Raw genomic sequence first — 24,064 nt, 5'->3', positions numbered from 1 at the left:
CTCAAAACACAATAAGAAACAAACCAATTAAAATGGACAGAAGACGTAAACAGGCAAGTAAACATAAGGAAAGATGCTTAATATCAATTAATAATAAAACACCAATTGCAACTAAAAGAAATACCACTACACAACTCTTAGAATGGCTAAAATTTGAAAGATTGACCACATCAAGTGTTGGAGAATACGTGGAGGAATTGACATTCTCATACACAAATGGTAAAATGTGCAATGGTGAAACTAGTTTGAAAAATAGTTTGGTAGTTTCATAAAAGGTTAAACATATACCACCATAAGATCCTTTCTTGTGTCTTTACCCTAGAAAAATGAAAGCATTTCACTTCTCGGCCTTTTAGCTAAGATCTAGTGAAAAATGAAAGCACAGAAGTATGCAAAGACTTGTGCATGGATATTCATAGCAGCTTTATATTGAAGAGTCAAAAAGTAGAAACAACCCAAATGTCTGTCAACAAGTGAATGGATAACAAATTGTTGTATAGTCATACAATGCAGACAACTCAGTGATAAAACTGAGCTGCTGATCACACAACAACATGGATGAATCTTGAGTGTGAACTATTTGATTTCATTTACATAAGATTTCAGAAAATGCAAACTTATCCCTAGCGTATTAATTGTTGAAAGCACATGTGTTGTTGCTTAGAGACAGGATTGGGAGGCTTAGAGTGGGGTGGAGATATTATAAAGTGATGCTAGTAAACTTTTGCTGGGGACGAATGTTTTCTATTTTGATTGTGAGGTTTAATGATGTCAAAGTTGATTAAATTGCACACTTTAAATATGTGTGGTTTTTGAGTGTCATTTATAATTTTAAAATGCCATTTAGAAAATAAAATAGAACTGTTGAAAGATAAAAACAATTTCCCAGAAAACATAGCTAACAGAAAAAAAATCTAGAACAGGACAGAAAGACTATGTATTAAGAATCAAACCATAAAGTGCAAAATCAGATTAGTAAGAGGCAGAAGAAATTTTCTAAAAAGTAATAGAAGAAAAATGTTTAGAGCTAAGAGATACAGATCTTTAGGCTGAGAGTTTCACCCAGGATCCAACACCATAAACAAAAGATTCATACTAAATTCACCTTTATGAAATACCAGAAAAGCCTCACTCAGCCAGGGTCGGTTGGGTGGGGATAGTGAGGAAGTGAGAAGTTGGGGGTGAGTCACCTATAAGCAAATAAGATCATCTGACATCAAGCCTGTTATCAGCATCACTGAATGATAAAATACAATGGTACAATGATTTCAAAGTTCTAGGGAGATTACTTTCTAACACACAAGTCAATGCTTAGCTAATTACCAATTAAACATGAAGGACCAAAAGAAGAGTCAAGAGATGCATGAAGCCTCGAAACCTCCTGTCACTTATGCTCTTCCTGAGACATTAACTGAAGATGAACTTATGCAAAATGGGGACAAAACCAGAAAAAAGGAGAAACATGAACAATATTTAAAAATTATGGAATATGGGAGTTTAGTGAAAATAAGTTTCAGGATGAGATTTATAACGAGGAATTAGTTTGCAGCAATCCTAATTTGTATGGGAAGTTAGTCAATGCCAAGAGTAATATTTTCATGAAGTAAAATGGAAAAGATTCCCAACAATAAATTTAATGACTGAAGTGGTGGTAATATTATGCACACAGTCAAGAAAGCACATACGTCTTTCTTCATTAAAAAGAATGCAAATTAGAAACCCCAGAATATATATTTTGGGTGATGGAGTGAAATGAAATCTAAGAAGGTCTTGATGCAAACATAAATGTTATGTGGTTTGGATCAATTGAAGGAATGTAAGAAAAACAATTCATTTGACTTGAATCTTAGGAATATTCTCCTTGAAATAGCCCAAAGTTGAGATATTGTACTTCTAAAGGTGAGAAAGAAACCCAAGCAAACTGCTTAGCTCTGCTTTGAATAATATTTATGTAATCTTAATAACATCGCAGTTGTTAATTTGTTTTTAACTTTTAGAATTTATTTATAAGTAAACCCCTCAAGGCTGGAGTATAGTTAGAGTGCCAAATGTACAAGTTCTCAATCTTGACAATGAAGTAACAACTGACAGAACATCTCTTTTCTCACGTGGCATCAACAAATTCCACTTTCCAGGCTAAAAGCACTACAGTATTTCTGTTATTCTTCTTCTTCTAATGTTTACTTTTACACATTCAAACAACATACTAAACCTTGAACCGTACTTACATAATATAGCTCAATAATGTGGGTTGTTTTTAGTTTTCAACTTTTAGGATCAATCTGTAAACATAATCTTAAATACTGAAATATAATTTTATGATCTCAGTGTACATGCTTTCCACCTTGATAATGTAAAATTAGAGTCACAGAAAACAGAAGATGGGAGGTGGAAAAGGAGAAAGAGAAACATGTGGAAGGATGGGGGCACTGTATCTTCATCTAAAAAAATGGGGAGTCAAGAGATAAATGCCCATATCTAGTGAAATAAGAAATGGAGGTGTAAGTTGTGAGGACATTTTCCTAAAACTACCTGGCTATGAGAGCCACTAACTAGTGTCCTATTTGGTTTCAAGATGCACAGACCCACACCCACACCCAACATGCCATTTCAGTGAATTGCATTTTCCTTACAAGTACCCTCTACATTGCTTGCCTGTTGATTCTGTTTCTGTAAAAACCAAGGGCCATGAAGCACAAGTCCCTCTAATGCCAGGAGTACCTCAAACAATAACCATTGCTGGTTTAGCAACATGGGGCTGCATGTCCTACCTTAAAAGTGGTATCACAGGTTCCAAAGTGTCTGTCTTCTTTGAAGAATAATGTTCTTATTCATAGGAGGGTTGATAATCCCTATCCTTTAGAAGCTGGTAAAAAGGAAGTTAGAGCAGGAATTGTAAGAAGGTGTCACACGTGGGTGTGGGCAGGGCAGCTATGAGACAGGAGGGAGGAGACCGTGCAGAGATGGTCTGGGTATCACTGGACCCCACATGCAAGGAGGCTTCCTCCACCAATTAAAAACAGAATACTCTTTAAAGAAAAAGCTTTAAGAAATCCAGTCAGTATTTGAAAATCCTTTCTTCTGTGGTTATGGCAATTTAAGATGGTCACCTGGGATGGATAAGGTTTTAACCTAGTGAAATGGGTGAGAACTGTCCCCATTCATGATGTGCCAGCCTTAGAAGAATTAGTGTGGCATATGTCCAAGTTGCGGTCCCCAAGTAGACCAGAAATGTAAAAAACTTATCCAAACAATGGAAAAAAAAAGAATGAAAACAGGACCTGTAAAGAATTCCTAAAGAATCTGCATTATATTGCTTGAGAGTAAGCAAATTTGGAGGTAAACCTGAGGGCATTTTGTGAGACTTAAACCACCATGGGGAACATTCCTTTTAAGGTGTTTGCAGGTGAACCAACAGCTTCTCTGGAGGCCTAGATATAATGTCTCAATAAAAATTCTATCTAAAGTGTCCAAGGATCTCAATTAATTAATTAACTAGTTCTGAGACATTGCTTGGTACTTTCTCACTGGAGAAAAACAGAAACAAAGAAACTGCCTTATCATACTAAAGAACTCAAGATAAGGATCAATGCCACCTTGGCCACAGCTTCTAGGTAGGTTGGCTCCCTGACCTTTAATGTAAAAATATTTCTTGCTTAAAATACCTACTTGAAGACAGGGACAAGTTAGAGCTCTGTGTGTCTAGCTGTCCTTTGAAGTTCAGGGTAAATAGTGATTTTCATTTTTTAAAGTCATAGTTCAATTGATCTCACATGCAGTCAATTTCAGGTATATTTCTTTTTACTTTCAGCATAACCCAAATGGGCATGTGCTACTAAGAATGACTAGAATTAAAATAACCACACCGTCTTCACAAGATAGCCAAGGAAGAAAAAAAAAATCAGCCTTCACATTTAAGTCAGTTAGTCCTTTTTTAATAAATTTGAATTCATTCATCAACAAGTTTCATATTGTATCTATCACTCAATTTTGCTGTTTTTTTTCATGTCAAATAATACCAAAAAATTACATCAATGTGCTTAAGCAAAACTGGGTTTAAATTTATCTTTACAATAAAATGAAATCAACATGAGAATTGATTATGACAGCAATCGCCTATTCCTACTAGAATAATCCTGTACTTACCTTAAACACACTCAACTGACTTGAAGTAGAAACATGAGACAAGTGTGACAAAACATGTTCACGGGGTTGGTCCTAGGGAGAGGCACACGGGAGCCACTCTCTGGGAGGTCATTGTTTACCCAGGTGTTGGGAATTTAGTATTTCAGCAAAACATGGCACCTTTCAATGCAGTAGAAGAGGTAATCAATCCAAGGCACACTAGCTAGTGTCCTGGAAAAATTTAATTCACCTGGGCAGCTCTTTACCCCAAGATTCGATGTTACTCTAATGGCTCACACTGAGAGCCAGAGTCAATTCCAAGAGTAACAAAATATTTCACCAAGTGTTCGGTTTTGCTTACATAAAATGGCCAGAAATATGAACTGGTTTTCAGGTGGAGAGTTAAAATAAGAATTAAGTGATGGTTTATACTTTCAAGCCAGGAGATTCAAAGTCGGACACATTCTTGTTAGAACACACCACGGTGGGACAAACACCAATGGATTATCTACTAGATGCTGCAAACGAACATCTACAACTGCAATGTGCCTGTCCCCTTAAAACCAGCCCCAGACTTGTTCGGCATCACCTTTGAGATGATCCCCTTGGTAAAAATGTCAGTGCTGTGTTTGGACGAGAGAGACGTGCCTTTAAGGGAGTGACCAAACATGTCAAAGTTCTGGGTGCTGGCGTTAAAAACACAAGATATTGCAGATGTACAGGTAGCTTCCACACCTAATGGAAATATTCTCATGACATACCTTCTAGTTCGTTTGAGATTCAGGGGGAAATGGATGTCGCATGGTATAGACAGTGGAACCCCTCCACAGTCCCGGGGTTGGTGAACAGGAGTAACACTTGTTTTAAGGAGCACTCAAGTCTATCAGTCTTTCTCTGTAGGGAGTTATGTAGCAGGGCTCTTCCATGATCTCAAGGATATCTGAATATGGGTAATAACAAACTGTCATAACAAGATTCTTCTGTAGATCTTGAGCCCCTGTGGCGCATTTTGGAAAGACAGGACTACTTAGAAAATTAACTTTTTATTACTTTCAGTTGTTAAGAAAGAAATCTCATTATATCCCCAATGATAATGTTTCTCTCCTTACGCAAGAGGTCTGGGTGTGGGTGGCAGCCACCTCCCGACAACGTCAGAGGTCCGGGTTCCGGATTCCTCAACGCGGCTCAGTCACTGGCTCAAATAACTACTGTGGAGTAATGAGAGGTCATTTGAACACAACAGAGACTCCAATTCAACTCTCTTCTGTTAACACAGAGTTCTCTTCTCAATGTTCTCACAAGTTTTAAAAATGGAGAAGCTATAAAATAATTTTGTTAGAAGAAAAGTAATTTTCTTCTGAAATGGAGTAAAGCAAACACATACCCAAGGATCTTAAAAAGTTTTCTCTTTTTGTTTTTACAGAATATATGTATGTATTTGTGTGTGTGTGTTTGTGTGTGTGTGTAGTTACAAACACTATTTATAGTATAGCTAATATGTTAACTTCATCGCGGTGTCTACAAAGTTGTGGATCCCAGTCTTGGTGCCAAATGCATATAAAAAGCTCAAAAGCTATTATGACTATACCATGCAAATTTATATCCAGAAAACCTCGGGAAGGAGACTGCAGCTCCTTGGAGCCTCATGGAGTCTCTGCCTGTGATATTTGGGTACCTCAACTATGCATCAAAAAAGTTTTAAATCACTTTTCTCCCAGAAAGAATTAATGTCACAGTTCTGAACAGTATACATTATACACTTAAATAGACCATCGACTGTTTTTGTCCACATCCATGTACATTTTGGGGTCCCTCTTCCGCATGTGGACCTCACACCTTTAATTACTGGATACGGAAAAAGATATACCTGAAGTATTGAAAGGGATAAGGTCTTTGCAAATGTATTTTTTTCTTTAACATGATAATAATGATAAGGCCACTTACAAGGTTTTTCCCAATCTGTTTAACTTTTAGGATCCCCCATTGTTACCGATGGAAAAAACTGTCAGAGAAAAGCCAAAGCCGAAGGAATCCCTGGCTAGTCTCCAGATGAAAATAAAACCAGAGAGCAGTGATTAGGAGGAAAAAGATAGGAATGAAGGAGGGAAAAGGGCCTTAAAGGAGGTAATTGCCTCTAGCGTGAGATTTTGTGGATTATGTTTCGTCTGATGGTGGGTTTTGAACTGTTGCAGATGCCCACAAATTAAAGGTTGTTACAGCCACCAAAGAAAAATCAAGTAGTGGTCAGCTCATGGGGATAGTCCACACCACACGCATCCTCAGGGAAGGTGGTGCCCCTACCTATGACGAGACAACTGGGGCCAGCCACTGGAGCACTGGGCTAGACTCTGGTCCTTGGTTTTGGATAGAACAGAGAGGGCGAGGCATACGTGGCATTTTGGGATAAAGTATTAATTTAGCAGTTCTTCCTGCAAATTTTGCTTTTTATTTTTTCTCCAAATGCTCAACTTCACTGTGACACCTGTTTGCACAACTGTAGTCATTTCGGTTTATGGATGCCTGTGATAGAAATATTGTTTACAAAAAATATATCATCTCTTTTTTTTTTTTTCTTTAGAAAGATCTCATCTAAATAGTAAGTTAAGGTTGCGTCTATGAAACCGGTGCACCTTGTCTTGTTTCTACGAGCTTTAAAAAGTCCAAATACTGATGAGGCTGTGGATCAGAAGGAAGCAACAGTGACTGTGTTTGCCGTCAGGTTGCCCTCCTTTGCCTCAGAGAACGGTCATGGGTCGTTGGGTGACGCGTGGTGTGTAGGGGTCATGTTCCTGCAGAATCCTAGTCAGTCTAGGAGTAGTTGGATGTGCTTATGAAATATGTCAGATACAGAAATAAAGGCATGAGGATGTTTCTTAGTTTCCGAAATTGAACAGAAGTGTTTTAGCTTCAATCTTAATTTCTAGATAACAGAAAGTAGTTACATCACATAAAGGAAAATATGACATCGCATGCTGCCATGATAGCAAGCGTAAGAAACAAAATCTTGGTAAATATACATATATATGCATATTATGCAAATATATTTTCTATTAACATACAATGTTATAAGAATGATTGATAACATAACTGCAAGGGGGAAAATCATCCTAGATGGTTTTACCTTAGAGTAACGAATAACCTGAGACGTCTATGCTTTCTGTTGGATATCAGGCCTAGAAATCCATACGAGATGTAGAGCACATTTTCAGTGATTGAAATGTCATTGGCAAAACGTGCCACTGTGTTCGCACATGACAGTGAAACTGGATCCACTCCAAGTGAACAACAGAAACAAACTACACACTGTATATTAGAGTACTTACAATGAGATGCCATTCACTCCCGATGGGTTTTCAAAAGACGTTCGTTCAGACATCAACGTGGGATCTATCTATGTTTAAGACAACAGGTAAGCACACTGCCAGTGGCTCACCCCAGCCACTAAACCATTACAGAAAACGTATGCCCGATGAAAACAAACCTCATCACCAGAAAAGCCAAGAAGCCTTCGCTTACTAAACTGAACGAGAGGATATGAAGTGAGTGACTCAGTTTAAACTAGCAATACCACTGTATGAGTTTTCAAAGATTAACTAAGAATGTCTTTCTGATTTTTAAACTAAAACATCTAACTTATGGTAATAAAAGACACATTTGGGGATGATATTGTGTTTCACGCCCTCATTCTCAAGGCATAATATTTAGATACTTGTCCCTTTCAATTAAAAAAGAAAAAAACTATGACTTTCTTTAATATGCATCCTGTGGTAAATTGTCCATAGCTGCAAAATGTATATATGTATGTGTATTTGTCTTCCATACACATGGGCACTGACTCCTGTGTGTATAAACATATACACATACATCCTCATATACACGTGTATTTTATATATATGCTGAGAAAGTTCACATATATATACAATTGCGTATGTATATATGTGTGTGTCTGCTTGTGTGTGTGTCTGTGTGTGTACAGGTATAAAAACTTGACAGGCAGAGTAATATTTCACTCAGTGTTAAATGAAGTCTTTGAAAAATCAAGTACAGTCACTCAGTTAACATAGTACAGCCAGTAAACTAAGTTGAAAAGAGAAAAAGTGAATGGAAACACGATCCTGGACCATCTGTCTATGGCATTCACATCGGTTAGATCAGGTATTTTAATTTTGAGCTGCGAGGACCTCCTCCGTAGATGGGTCTTCTTGTGCGGGAGGCTTCTGTCCCCCAGGAATCGCCCATGCCCTTCTCGAGGCATGCTCTGTTTCCTGTACTGGATTCCTGAGTTGTCAAAGGATATTGCTGAATTCCTGGTATCGCCAACACCACCTGCGACCTCGTTCATTTCGTTGTGAACTTCCAGCGATGTCAACAGAATGTTTCCATGAGCATCCACCTAATTGGAAGGAAAATGCACATGGTTAGACAGCCAGCAGCCAATGAATCCGACTTCCCTATGCAGATCCCGGGCAGAATGATGTCACGCCATCACCTTACATGTTTTACGAGAAACTGTACATCTGTCAAACCCAGCACTCCGTTTTATTGGAAAATGTCATTTTGGAGGTTAATTGCAGTTGAGAGATTTTTATTTCCTTGATCTAAAAATGCTCGTGTAAGAGATTAGATGCAAGAAGGGGGAGCGGCTTTTTCAAATTGCAATTTCACATTACGGATACAAATCCTTTACTGAAAAAATTAAAGTACAAATGACTTTCAAGCTGTTAACTTAGGTGCTCTAACCATTTTCACAACGATGCTTTGAATAAAAACTATATTCTCCCATTTGTCTTTGGAAGTCATCTCGTTCCCTTTTCTGATGATCTAACACCCCCAAATTACTACAGAGAAACACATGAATAGTCCCGGATCGAAAGGCACGCCTGATGACTTCCGTGGAGTAGATACACACACCCCGACTCCAACTCAAGCAGGCACCCCTTGCCCAATACTGGTCCTGGCAGGAGACTTCCTTTTGAAGGGCTACATATAAAATAGACGAAATTCCCTTCCCACAATGGAGCCAGACTTTACAATGATAGCGTTTTATTCTGTGCCAAATGTAGCTTCAGACGTTTCATGATGATGCCAAAGGTCCACTCTGTTTGTGGGTTGGTCTGCCCTGGAACTTTGAGCCTTTCACAGAACATCCTGGGGCTGGCGGCCCCAGTGGAGTCCTTTCTGAAATGAACTATTAGCATCTGCTTTCTGAGCAGTTCCCATCCCTGCCACAGCGCCAAGGGCCATTCCACGGTCCCCTGGGCTTTCACTCCAGCAAGCCCCACACTTCTCTATTTCTCTTCTCTTTCTTTGCCTGAAGGGCCATTTTCTCTGTCCTGTTTTTGGCTGTGGAAAGCCTACCCCGTGTTCCAGTACTAGATTAAGTGTCTGTGGCTTCCTCCATAACTCTTTCACAAAACACAGTTATTTTGTGTAGGAATAATTTATTGCTGTATTAATTTGTGTCTTCCCGCCTTCTGCAATGTCATCAGTGGCATCCAGCTAGATGAGCAGGAGGTGAGGTGGTGAGAGGAGTCCTGCTCGAGAAGGCGCTGGGCCTGTGTGAAGTTCCAAGTGGGGATACGACCACCGGTGGGATGACCTCAGACTTCAAGGGGGCTGGGACACGGAAGGGCTGCACATCCAGGGACCACTCAGACTTTGGTGGAAAGGCACCAAAGAGGACTCTCAGATGTCTACAGGTTTGGTAACACCATTCTAGGTCACTTCATTATGCTTGAGGAAAGTGAGGTGGTCATCGGGGTAATGGCCCCCAGGGAGGTTGGAACCCTAGGATCAACCCAGTCTGGTTCAACCTTGTGTAATAAAATGGTGAGTTATTTTCAGTTGCCATGAACCCCCAGGTTGAAGGTCATGTAACCTGAGCATGCCCAGATGGACCAAGCACACAACCATAGGTGGAGCCTAACTGCTCAGCAAACACCACATGGCAGGATCCAGCATCCAATCAGATTGAGCCCTTGTGTCACCCCATGGCATGATGCAGCCAGACCACACCTCCCAGCATCACCTCATTGCAAGAGCCAATCAGAACATGCCTCATTACCCTATGCCTAGAAAACCTGCCCCAAACCTCAGTTCCTCGAAACAGATTTGAGCATTTCCTCCTATATCTCCTTGCCAGCTGACTCGCAATAAAACTTTTATTTTCTCAAAATTCGGTGCCATCGTATTGTCTTCCAGCACATCAGGCAGTGAGCCCATTCATCGCTCGGCACCAAGCTCACAATCCTCACCAGATTCCGTGAGTATGTTACCCTATGCAAAAGTGACTTTGTGCTTGTCATTAAGGGCACATACCCTAAGATAGGAAGAGGACCTGGGATTGTCCAGGTGGGCCCAATCTCATCACACCTTCAAAAGTAGAGAACTTTCTCCAACAGGAAGCAGGAGAAAACGTCAGAGAGAGAAAAACAGAGGAACTCAAAGCCTGAGGACTTGAGTCACCCTCGATGGAAAGGCTGTAGGGAAAACATAAGAAGGAACAAGACAGCTGATAGGAGCAAAGATGGCCCCAGCTGACAGCCCGAAATCAAATAATCCCATTAGAAAATGGACAAAGGATCTGAATACACATGTCTCAAAGGAAGACATACAAATGGCAAACAGGCACATGAAAGAAATACTCAACATCACTAGTCAGGAAAATGCAAATCAAAGCCACATGAGATATCATCTCACCCCAGTGAGAATGGCTACTATCAAAAAGACAAAAATAACAGGTGCTGGCAAGACAGCCAAGAAACAGGATCTCTTAGACACTGTTGGTGGGAATATAAATTCATACAGCCATTATGGAAACCAGTAGGGAGGTTTCTCAAATAACTAAAAACAGAACAACCGTAAGATCCAGCCAAGGCAATGGGGACCTCAATTCACAACCACAGGGAGTTGTACTTGACCAAGCACCTGAGTGATCCTGGAAGCACAGTTAACCCCAGAGCCTGCAGAAAGGAATGGAACACAGACTGCCAGTACCTTAATTTCAGCCTCCTGACACCCTAAGGGTAGGACCCAGCCGAGTCTCACTGTACCTGCACGTCTGGCCTAACAGAATCATGAGATAAAACCAGGTGTCATTTAAAGCTACTACATTTGTGGTACTCTGTTACAATGGTAATCAACACTACTATAGGAGGTGAGAGGGAAGATACATTTGCATTGTGCCTCAAAGAATGAGTAGAAATTTTTCAGACAAAATGCAGCAAAAACATCACAAGCGAAGCTTGAAGAGTACCTGAAATATTTTGAGAAAGGCAAACACTGTTCCCAGCACATACTAAGCCTGAGACAGATGAGGTCACGATCGTCACTGCCATGATCACTTTCGTATCCTCTTATCACAATAGAAAAGTACACCTCGTGCTGGGTGGAAACACAGATTAGATTCAGGCCAGTGAGGTTTTTGTTTTCTGTATGTCAGGTGAAAGAATTTCAATTTAACTCTTTAGGGAACAGGAAGAGTAATTTCTAGGTAGAAAGTCATAGATTTCTGAAGTGCAACTCAAGCTATAAGAAATTGAATTTGAGAAGACAGTGTGCAGAGTGGCACCCCAGGGAGAGCGCCCTGCAATGGTTTCCGTTTCCTTTAGGGCGGTCTGGAATGGAAATGCCCGAAGCCCATGAATAACTGCTCCCCTGGCGACTGCAACCCATCTCGGAGTTTTCCTTAAGCCTCGAGACACACACGGCATGCCCACAGCAGCAACGCTGGGCCTCCGCCTGCCCAGTGCTGAATCTCCGTAGCTCAGGGGCTGGGGAAGGAGTGGAGAGTCACTCAGCACCCCAATCCCATTCCGGCCCATGCACTCCTGTTCCCTGTGAGCTCCTAGCAGGAGCGTTCACATGGCAGCAAGTGTGCCATGAGTCCGGGTGGGGCCAGTGCTTCTAAACCAGTGCTACATCCTATAGTGCTAGGATGAACAGTGTCACTGCGGGTCTTCCCTGTCGTTTACGGCCAGCATTGGTTTAGAAGCGGTCAGAGAGTGACCTCATCTGTCCTCCACTGGATGGAGTGGTCTCCTTAGAATGGAGGACGGCCAGGCTGAGAGTGCTTGGAGATGGGAATGGACCGAGATCACACCACCCGTGCTGGAAGGCCCTTCATGGAGACACATGATGTGGGAGGTGAGGAGGGCATTTTCTTATATTTTTTTATCCAGCAGAAGGAAAATTCTAATGGAGCTTGTATCTCAAAAGCACTTGGAATGTTAGACCTTGGTAAAACTTTGATTTTTTCTTCTTTTTTTTTTTTTTTTTGAGGTGGAGTTTCACTCTTGTTGCCCAGACTGGAGTGCAATGGCATGATCTCGGCTCACCGCAACCTCTTCCTCCTGGGTTCAAGCGATTCCCCTGCCTCAGCCTCCCGAGTAGCTGGGATTACAGGCGTGTGCCCCCACACCCAGCTAATTTTGTATTTTTAGTAGAGATGGGGTTTCTCCATGTTGGTCAGGCTGGTCTCAAACTCCCAATCTCAGGTGATCCTCTTGCCTCAGCCTCCCAAAGTGCTGGGATTACAGGTGTGTGCCACCGCACCCGGCCTTCTGTTATATATCTGTCCTTTCTGTTTTCTTTCCATGGGATGATTAGCAGCAACACTCTTTAAATGACAAAGCATGTCTGCACGTCTTTAAGACAAGGGAAGCATTCCTTGGTTTGGGAGACAGAGTTTCTCATTGTACCAAGAGAATATGGCAGGAGAAGCCCAACAGTTAAATTCAGGTGTGGCTGAAACAGGTGCCCATGGCAGTAGCATGTCCCCTGTGCAGGCCACCTACGGCTAGCTGTGGGAGTGCTAGGGCCACATCCTCCTGGGGCAAGAGTAGCCATTCACTATCCCTGAGAAGGGGCAACCTGAACCTGCCCTGGATGCTGCAGGGAGGAGGGCTTGGCTGGGCAGCCCAGCTGGTCTTTGCAGGAAGACCGATTCACAGCAAGATTGTCCAGGAGAGAAGCTTGTCCTCTGGTCTCTATCCCCTTCCAGCACCTTCTATGGTACCTTGTGCCACAAAGGAAAGACGTGGTGGAGAGAATGAGCTGCCTGGCTCACACTGGGAATCTTGTTGTGGAGAGGGCCTGGGAGGGGGGTCGGCCAGTGTGTTCCTGTTCATTTGGGGTGTTCCATTCATTCCATTTACTGCAACGAATACGCTTGGTACCCCACCAAATATGTCTGATTTTGAATCATGAATCAGAAAGTATATTAGGTTACCATGTAAAGGAATTTGATAAGTTGAGATCATTTATCAAATAAGCTCAATTTGATTTTATTAGAATGTCCAGCATTTTAAACAGTTCTACTTAAATGGTAAGCTTATATGTTTAAAATTTATCTGATGTTGAGTCAGAAGATAATCAAAGGTGGAAGATGCTGGTAGTAGTTTTTTTTTTTTTTTGAGATGATGTCTCGCTCTGTCGCCCAGGCTGGAGTGCAGTGGCACGATCTCGGCTCACTGCAAGCTCCGCCTCCCAGGTTCACGCCATTCTCCTGCCTCAGCCTCCCGAGTAGCTGGGACTACAGTCGCCGCCACCACACCAGGCTAATTTTTTGTATTTTTAGTAGAGACGGGGTTTCACCGTGTTAGCCAGGATGGTCTCCATCTCCTGACCTTGTGATCCACCTGTCATGGCCTCCTAAAGTGCTGGGATTACAGGCATGAGCCACTGCATAGTAATGCAGAATTTGTTCTTTTCAATAATACTAAGTGGTTTGGGAATTACAGTATCAGAAAAGTGAAATCGTTTTCCTGAAGATGGAAAAAACCAGAAAGCATTATTTAGCTTTAGAAAAATGGTCTCTACAGACTATGCAATGTTTTAAATAACAAAACTGTGAGATGAAGAGCCCAGTCGTCCACTTCAGGACGTGGGATGCCTCACTGGAGAATGCACTTCCACGAAGGGGCCGGGATTGTTCAAGACCATTCGTTAAAACATTACCACACGGCTGCTACATGTCACCATCTTGCTCTGTCCTTAGGAGCACAAAGTGAACACAAGAAGGTCCTCACCCTCAAAGGGTCTAGCTGATGAGATCTTAAATAATCAACAAGTGCATCTGAAAAAATACTGCAGTTTGCCTTTTAAACACATTGATAATTATTACTTTTCAGAGACAGGGTCTTGCTCTGTTGCCTGGGCTTGAGTCCAGTGTTGGGACCATAGCTCCCTGCAGCCCCAGATTCCTGGGCTCAAGTGATCCTCTTGCCTTAGCCTCCCGAGTAGCTGGGACCACAGGAACTCGCCACACCTGGCTATTTTTTTAATTTTTTTTTTTTTTTTTTTTTGTAGAAACAAGGTCTTTCTTTGTTGTCCAGGCTGATCTGGAATTCCCAGGCGTAAGGAATCCTCCTGCCTCCGCCTCCCAAAGTGCTGAGATTACAGGCTTGAGCCACCGCACCTGGCCTAAACACACTTTTAAATACCATCTCTTTTCTAGTTATACAATAACATATAAAAAGCTCCTTTTAGGCCGGGCGCGGTGGCTCAAGCCTGTAATCCCAGCACTTTGGGAGGCCGAGGCGGGCGGATCACGAGGTCAGGAGATCGAGACCATCCTGGCTAACATGGTGAAACCCCGTCTCTACTAAAAATACAAAAAACTAGCCGGGCGTGGTGGCGGGCGCCTGTAGTCCCAGCTACTCGGAGGCTGAGGCAGGAGAATGGCGTGAACCTGGGAGGCGGAGCTTGCAGTGAGCCGAGATCGCGCCACTGCACTCCAGCCTGGGTGACACAGCGCGAGACTCTGTCTCCAAAAAAAAAAAAAAAAAAAAAAAAAAGCTCCTTTTATCAAAATCTAGTAGACCAGAATTAACAAATTTGTGGAGTGAAATACCAAGGAGAGGAATGTCTTTTCTTAAAGGAAGAAAGGGGAGTATTTTGCAACCTGTTTAGTCAGATGAACTTTGACGATTCTAATGACTCAGTTTTACCCGGCTTTATAAAGATGACATTTATAAGCCTTGTCCTCTCTTCCCATTAGGAAAGTGGAAAAAACACCCCTCCAGTGCGACCAAATCCATGACAACTAGCGCTCATTCATGGACACATGTTACAAGAGCAGGTGTACCACGTCCGCGTCATGGGTGTGCATATTTTGGAAGATGCAGTGAGTCAGATGCTGTCTAGGAGGCAAGGCTTGCTGGGCACATGGGATGTGAGTGATCTGCCATTTTCACAAGCATAAAGCATGTGCCCCGTAAGTTGGCAGAACAGAAACAAAACCAACTGCTTAGAGCAGGGAGTGATGGGGGCAGGATGCAGATACGTGGGAGGCCAAAAAAATCAAGGAAAATGTTGGCCGGGCGTAGTGGCTCACGCCTGTAATCCCAGCATTTGGGAGGCTGAGGCGGGCGGATTACGAGGTCGGGAGATCACGAGGTCGGGAGATCAAGACCATCCTGGCCAACATGGTGAAACCCTGTCTCTACTAAAAAATATATATAAAAATTAGCCGGGCATGGTGCCTGTAATCCCAGCTACTTGGGAGGCTGAAGCAGGAGAATCGCTTAAACCTTGGAGGCAGAGGTTGCAGTGAGCTGAGATCGTGCCACTGCACTCCAGCCTGGGGGACAGAGTGAGACTCCGTCTCAAAAAACAAACAAACAAACAAACAACAAAAAAAAACAATCAAGGAAAATGTCATGGAGGAAAACATCTGGCTTAGATCTTGGAGGGAAATGTGGACCAAGAAGAAAAGCATCCTAGGTAGAGAGGACAGGACAATAGAAGGGGAATGGGTCACCATGTAGGTGGGGACTTCAGGAACTGCACAGGTAGAGTGAAGACGACACAAGACATCGGGTCAAATGAATGCTGAGTTGAGTTTTCAAGATTGAGATACAAATCTGTATGAATCCATGTCCTGTCTTCCCCAGCCCTGTGGCCAGTGTTGTGTCTGGGAAACGATCTCACGAAGGTGGGTCTCTAAGGCTGTGCCCTTGAACTCTAGTGAAGAAAACTTAGCCTGAGGGAAGTCAAACCCACCTCCCCACCTATGTTGTTAATAATTTACAAAACTACAGTGCTCTTGGGGGCTTTGGACATGTATGACTAACTGGTAGCTGTCTCAGGATACAGTGCATGTGAGAAAGAATTCGAGAACCAATACAATTTTACAGTATTCTTATTTCAGAGTGGGTGAACAGTTGTAATGGAAATAACAGTGCAGGTACCTCTCATTCAAGTGTGAAAAGGAACCTGAATATATACTGAATTAATAAGATCTTAGCTTGAAATAGTCTGGCTGCTTTATTTATGGTTTTACATTTGTATGGTTTTCATTTAAGCATGAACCAGTATGTAGAAAATTTCCACCAAAATTACTCATGGATTTTTTTTTTCTGAAAGAACTAAAGGGTTATTAAAAATCTGTTAAATCTTAGGAGCCAAATAAACAAATATTTCCAAAAGAGAAAGTCTTTTTCTATTATCTAGAATTTAAGTCTTAAAGTAGAAAGAAGCGATTGTGGGTGAAATACAAGGCTGAAATGCCCTTCATAGAATGACAGATGACTTGCAATTTTTAAATCATTTCATGAATACTCTTTATTTTGAAGGGTTCATCTCATCTCTACTATAATTAGAACCATTGATTTCAATGAAGTTTTTCTTCCTGCTCTATAACCTTGACAGGTGCAAACATTCAAAGACTAAAAACATCTCATTCAGAATATAGCACAGAGAGATTTTTTGTTTTTTCCTAAAATATGTCACCAGATTGGCACACAGTTGATATCTCATTCTCTAATTTTCTTCCAGCTTCTAGTTAAGTAAAATACCGTCATTTTAGAGGAATGAGAAAGGACTTGCCACAGGAAGAATGAAATCTTGCTCTTTAGTAAGAATGATGTTGAGACTGCAGCTCTGATTCCTTGCCAAGAATTATGACTCTCTACCACCTCATGAAATTCAAATACTAATTGGTCAACTTGTAAAATATCGCAAGGCTTGTAACCATAATGCATGAATTACAACCAAAGATGAACTCTTGGGTATAGAAACAACTCAGGAACAGACGGTATGCACAGGCAAGTGAAGGTCAACGCTTACATGGTACCACTAGTCTGGGGAGATACTAAGTGAATATGCGAATGTCTTAAGTATTCATGAATCAACTACTAAGCTAAAATATGGCATAAATACTAAATATAAGGAAAATCTACTCATGGTTTTACAGTAGGGTCACTAAAACCACAGTATCAACAGGCAGTTGCTGGTGGCCTACAGTGTCCATAGGGTACTGTTTTCTCTTGAGATGCCTTACAGGACACAGAAAGTGGTCTCAGGAAAGACGGTGACAAACCAAATCCCTGCTGTGGAGCCAGCAGCTGTCAGTCAGGGGAAAGCTGCAGGGTGTTGCTGGCCACACTGAGATGCAATCCCAGGTGCTATCCCTGACACGTCATAGCACTATTCACAATAGTAAAGACAGAGAATCAATCTAAATGCCCATCAACAGTGGACCAGATAAAGAAAGTGGGGTACATATATACCATGGAATACTACGCAGCCATAAAAAGAACATCACGTCCTCTGCAACAACATGGATGGAGCCGGAGGACATTATCCTAAGGTAACTAACACAGGAACAGAAACACAAATACTGCACACTCTCACTGACAAGTGGGAGCTAAACACCGAGTATGCATGGACGAAAAAAGGGAAAACAGCAGACACCAGGGCCCACTTGGGTGTGAAGGGTGAGAGGAGGAAGAGGATCAAAAAAATACCTTTTGGGCACTATGCTCATTACCTGGGTGAGGAAATAATCTGTACACCAAACCCTGTGACATGTACTTTAGCCATATAACAAACCTGCACATGTACCCTTGAAGCTAAAATAATAGTTAAAAAAAGAAACAAAGGACTAAGTAAGCTGTTAGGTTGTGTATATAGTACCACTTCTGTTTCACATAAAATTTGATTCTTTTCTCATGTTCCTTTCATTCATCCACATTACTTGATATAAACTTTTTGGGAGGTACATTTCTATTTAAAAATTATCACTAAAGACTTAGGTGTGCTCAGGAATAATTTTTTAATGCTTATCTTTAGGAGCATCAAATATGCATTTAGAATTAGCATACACATAATCATATGTTGACTTCAAACCTTAAGTACGATCTATAATTACAGATTCTTAAACATATGAATATATAAAGGCCTTACTAAGATTGTTGAGAAAACACAGAAACAGATTTTTGAAAAACCAAACAATAAACACAGACTCATGAATCAACTAAAAATTTCTTCTGCATTTAATTTATAATACACTTTTTCTATATCCCGCTAATTTTCTCTACGGATGCTCGAGTTTTTTTGTCTTTTTGTTTTTATCTTAGATTTTAAGCCTTGTACCCAGAAAGGTATTTCTGCAGCACCACAATTTGACTGTTTTAAACAGTCTCATTTAGAAGAAAAAAATGTATAATCTGTTTAAATTAAGAGGAAATTTGGAAAGACAGCATTCATTGTATATGTGTGTGTGGATACGTGTGCCTCTGTGATGGAAACAATGAATTCTAGTTTCCTTGGAAACAGCATGACCAAAGCGTACTGTGTGTTCCTAGGAGGATATGGACCTATTTGGAAATATAACAGTATGATACGAAGTATATTTTCCACTAAGAAATTTAAGATAATTTTGCCTGTGAAAAACCTCGTTTTATTCACAGATCCTCAGTTTTCTGACCAACTCTATTTATGCTGTGCTGAAAGGAAGGAGCCATTTACATTCACTTAATGTGCTTGCATGGGTTCATGAATGTTCGTGGGCCTCGTACGGGCACAGACAGTCCTCCAAGGAGCTACTGTGTTCGCTGGGAGGTGTGGACCCATAAAGGCATGGAGGGCACAGGATAGAGGAACAAAACCTCCACAGGCTAGAGAAATAGGTATGTGATATGGTTTGGATGTGGTTTGGATCTGTGTCCCTGCCCAAATCTCATGTTGAACTGTAATCCCCAGTATTGGAGGTGGGGCTTGGTGGAAGGTGTATTAGGCCATTCTCCCATTGCTATAAAGAAATACCTGAGACTGAGCCGGGTGTGGTGGCTCACACCTGTAATCAAAGCACTTTGGGAGGCCAAGGCAGGTGGATCATCTGAGGTCAGGAGTTCAAGACCAACCTGGCCAACACGGAGAAACCCCGTTTCTACTAAAAATACAAAATTAGCCGGGCGTGGTGTTACATGCCTGTAATTCCAGCTACTCAGGAGGCTGAGGCAGGAGAATCATTTGAACCTGGGAGGCGGAAGCTGCAGTGAGTCAAGATCACACCATCGCACTCCAGCCTGAGCAACAAGAGCGAAACTCCATCTCAAAAAAAAAGAAAAAGAAAAAGAAAAAAAAAGAAAAAAGGAAATACCAGAGACTGGGTAATTCATAAAGAAAGAGGTAAGAGGTTTAATTGGCTTACAGTTCTGCAAGCTGTACAGGAAGCATGGTGCTGGCACCTCTCGGCTTCTGGGGAAGCCCCAGGAAACTTATAATCATGGCGGAAGGTAAGGGGGGAGCAGACACATCTCACGAGGACGGCACCAAGCAGGGTGGTGTGGTATTAAACCATTCATGAGAAACCGCCCTCGTGATCCAATCATCTCCCACCAGGCCCCACCTCCAATAATTTGACACAGTTTCCTCATGAATTGTTTAGCACCATCCCTTTGGTGCTATGATAGTGAGTGACTTCTCATGAGATGATCTGGCTGTTTAAAAGTATGTGGTATCTTCCCCTCCTCCTTGTTCCTACTTTTGCCATGTAACGTGCCTGCAGCTCCCGCTTTGACTTCCACCATGATTGTGAGCTTCCTGAAACCACCTCAGAAACCGAGCAGACATTATTGCCACACTTCCTGTAAAACCTGCAGACATTATTGCCACACTTCCTGTAAAACCTGCAGAACCGTGAACCAATTAAACCTGTTTTCTTTGTAAATTTGCCACTCTCAGGTATTCCTTTATAGCAACACAAGAATGGCCTAACAGTATGTTTAACAAGAAGAATTAAAAAAAAAATGTGGTAAGAAACCCAATATGTAAACAGGTAGAAATATATCCTTGAGGATCTGAGGGGATAGAAGAGGTGGAAGGATACATTTTAAAAATTATATTGGAACTATAATGTGCTTTCATTCAAATGTTGTTTATAATCACAATAACATACCGCTTTTATATAAGCTGAAATGACATCTAAAGATCAAGTGGCTTTGTGGTTGGAAGGATGTAAGAGCATTGCTGAGTTGAGCTGGGCTGGAGGAGGGTGTGCGAGGGCTTTAGAAAGTCCATGGACTTCCTAACTTACAAGGGATGTAAAGGACCTCTTCAAGGAGAACTACAAACCACTGCTCAGTGAAATAAAAGAGGACACAAACAAATGGAAGAACATACCATGCTCATGGATAGGAAGAATCAATATCGTGAAAATGGCCATACTGCCCAAGGTAATTTATAGATTCAATGCCATCCCCATCAAGCTACCAATGAGTTTCTTCACAGAATTGGAAAAAACTGCTTTAAAGTTCATATGGAACCAAAAAAGAGCCCGCATCTCCAAGACAATCCTAAGTCAAAAGAACAAAGCTGGAGGCATCACGCTACCTGACTTCAAACTATACTACAAGGCTACAGTAACCAAAACAGCATGGTACTGGTACCAAAACAGAGATATAGACCATGGAACAGAACAGAGTCCTCAGAAATAATACCACACATCTACAGCCATCTGATCTTTGACAAACCTGAGAGAAACAAGAAATGGGGAAAGGATTCCCTATTTAATAAATGGTGCTGGGAAAATTGGCTAGCCATAAGTAGAAAGCTCAAACTGGATCCTTTCCTTACTCCTTATACGAAAATTAATTCAAGATGGATTAGAGACTTAAATGTTAGACCTAATACCATAAAAATCCTAGAGGAAAACCTAGGTAGTACCATTCAGGACATAGGCATGGGCAAAGACTTCATGTCTAAAACACCAAAAGCAACGGCAGCAAAAGCTAAAATTGACAAATGGGATCTAATTAAACTAAAGAGCTTCTGCACAGCAAAAGAAACTACCATCAGAGTGAACAGGCAACCTACAGAATGGGAGAAAATTTTTGCAATCTACTCATCTGAAAAAGGGCTAATATCCAGAACCTACAAAGAACTCAAACAAATTTACAAGAAAAAAACAAACAACCCCATCAAAAAGTGGGCAAAGGATATAAACAGACATTTCTCAAAAGAAGACATTCATACAGCCAACAGACATATGAAAAAATGCTCATCATCACTGGCCATCAGAGAAATGCAAATCAAAACCACAATGAGATGCCATCTCACACCAGTTAGAATGGCGATCATTAAAAAGTCAGGAAACAACAGGTGCTGGAGAGGATGTGGAGAAATAGGAACACTTTTACACTGTTGGTGGGATTGTAAACTAGTTCAACCATTATGGAAAACAGTATGGCGATTCCTCAAGGATCTAGAACTAGATGTACCATATGACCCAGCCATCCCATTACTGGGGATATACCCAAAGGATTATAAATTATGCTGCTATAAAGACACATGCACACGTATGTTTATTGCAGCACTATTCACAATAGCAAAGACTTGGAATCAACCCAAATGTCCATCAGTGACAGATTGGATTAAGAAAATGTGGCACATATACACCATGGAATACTATGCAGCCATAAAAAAGGATGAGTTTGTGTCCTTTGTAGGGACATGGATGCAGCTGGAAACCATCATTCTTAGCAAACTATCACAAGAACAGAAAACCAAACACCGCATGTTCTCACTCATAGGTGGGAACTGAACAATGAGATCACTTGGACTCGGGAAGGGGAACATCACACACCGGGGCCTATCATGGGGAGGGGGGAGGGGGGAGGGATTGCATTGGGAGTTATACCTGATGTAAATGACGAGTTGATGGGTACAGCAGACCAACATGGCACAAGTATACATATGTAACAAACCTGCACGTTATGCACATGTACCCTACAACTTAAAGTATAATAATAATAAATAAATTAAAAAAAAAAAAAAAAAAGAAAGTCCATGGACTTCCTAAAACAAAGTGCCTAGGTCTGCCCAACCCTGGCTTTTTGCAGATCACAACTGGGAGGGGCCAGGGCCATGGCAGATCTATGAGAGCTTCCAGACAGAGCACTGCCCGTCTTGTTCGTTCCTTTTGAACTTTGCTTTTTCCCTAGAGGACAGTGGCCAGTGGGCAGGTGGACAAGAGACTGTATGCCTACTCCAGTGCAAAGAATGGCAGCACGCTGGATCCTCAAACTGATAATTTTACAACTAAAGGAATATTGAAACATTTTGGAAAAACGCTTCTACAGATCAGATTCACACACTCCACCCCAGCGTTTCATTCATTCCAGACCCACAGGTTTTGTTCTCTTTGTAGGAAACTATAGATGATTTTGGCTTCTCCAGCATCAACACTAATGTTGGTTTTATAGGAAACCCGGTAACTTGCACGAGGAAATATTTCAGATTATGATCATCAAGTCTGCCCAAGTCCTACTCAAAGCTCATGCAAGTATATTGAAAAACCATGGCGCCCTGTTACTTCTGTAAGTGGAGAATTCAGAAAGGGCAAGGGAGTCTTTCACTGCCAGCTCCATGTTGACCCTCTCCCTTGTGTTCAACACCAGGCCAGAGATTAACCAGCCCCAGTTCAAATGCCCTCACCCAAATTCAAGAATGAGCTCCACTTCTCAATAGGCTGTCCATCCAGATAGTTGCTGTTTTAAGGGGCTTATTGGTGAGAGGAAGAAGGCCTAGGTCTGTGCCCTGAGGGTAGACTGGAATAATGGAAGCGACTGTTGGGGAATGCATTACCTGAGGGTAGACTGGAATAATGGAAGCGACTGTTGGGGAATGCATTACCTGAGGGTAGACTGGAATAATGGAAGCGACCCGTTGGGGAATGCATTACCTGGGCAAAAAGCAACTGGACCAGGGTCAATGTGCACGGAAACACCAAAAGTGAATTTCGTTGGCCAGGCCAATGGTTCTTTGTGTGTAAGCCTACATCCACTGGTTTCAGTCAACTCTGGCCAGTCCTAGCTAGATGGCCAGAACTCCACTGGACTGGTCTGAATAAAAAACAGCTGGGCACCATGTCATAAGGACTATATCACATGTACGAGAAGGGTGTGTGGCTTGACATACACTACTGGGGAAAAAACAAGGAAAGATCATGCAGGTAAATGCAGTAGCTGCTGAGCTGCAGGGCCCAGGTGGGGTCAAGGCGGTGGAGAGCCTACCCGGTTGCTTTCGCTCTTTGAACGGTCATTCTTTGCCTTGGCTGTCTTTTCCGCAAGCTTCTTCTGCCTTTGAGGGCCTCTTCCAAAGAAGATGTAGTTGACAAAGGCGTACTCCAGAAGGGCCAGGAACACAAAGACGAAGCAGCCCATAAGGTACATGTCGATGGCTTTGACGTAGGGGATTTTGGGCAAGGTCTCCCGAAGGTGGGTGTTGATGGTTGTCATTGTCAGCACAGTTGTGATCCCTAGAAAAGAAACAAAGTGGTGAGAGGCTGCAGCTTTGCCACACTGGTCTTCACTGTTCACTGTTCTTTTACGTTTTCTCAAATAGCTTTAAGTAGTCGGAGATGATGGGTCGAATACAGCGGGGTGACTGGAATGCAACAGAGCATACATCGTGTCATCGGGGCCACGCGTCACCGCTCAGAACAGCGAGCTGACATCTGTACTCTGGGGAAGTGAAGCTGTGCAGGGCATCTCCCTCCCCCACCCAACCCCTGCCCACTGCACCTTGCTATCACACAGGATGGAATTTTGAGAGCAGAAGAAGAGATATGGAGAGCAGAAGAAAAGAATGTGGTTTTTACGAATGCTGGAAAAAATAAAAAGAAACCCAGAATTTAGCATAAATGATGAGAAAC

The 24,064-nt window shown here is 41.9% G+C and overlaps 1 protein-coding gene across 7 annotated transcripts in view; it reads right to left on the bottom strand.

Annotated features, from left to right (window-relative positions):
• Window positions 1-3,918: 3,918 nt before the first annotated feature.
• The window catches only part of GABRB3 (gamma-aminobutyric acid type A receptor beta3 subunit), a 242,150-nt gene continuing 222,004 nt past the window's right edge, over window positions 3,919-24,064 (bottom strand). For 4 of the 7 annotated variants that reach the window (XM_025390621.1, XM_025390620.1, XM_025390625.1 and 1 more), the window contains 2 exons: window positions 23,424-23,668; window positions 3,920-8,518 (listed from right to left, as the gene is read on the bottom strand). In XM_025390621.1, the coding sequence (XP_025246406.1) occupies window positions 8,177-8,518; window positions 23,424-23,668 (587 nt within the window). In that variant the 3' untranslated portion in view covers window positions 3,920-8,176. Of the gene's footprint in view, window positions 8,519-12,996; window positions 13,003-23,423; window positions 23,669-24,064 lie in introns of all 7 variants that reach the window. The other 3 variants (XM_025390622.1, XM_025390624.1, XM_025390619.1) reach the window with 2 other exon arrangements.

Source organism: Theropithecus gelada, chromosome 7a (genome assembly GCF_003255815.1).
Source record: "Theropithecus gelada isolate Dixy chromosome 7a, Tgel_1.0, whole genome shotgun sequence".
Lineage (NCBI taxonomy): Eukaryota > Metazoa > Chordata > Mammalia > Primates > Cercopithecidae > Theropithecus > Theropithecus gelada.
This window is presented reverse-complemented; position numbering and strand designations above follow the sequence as displayed.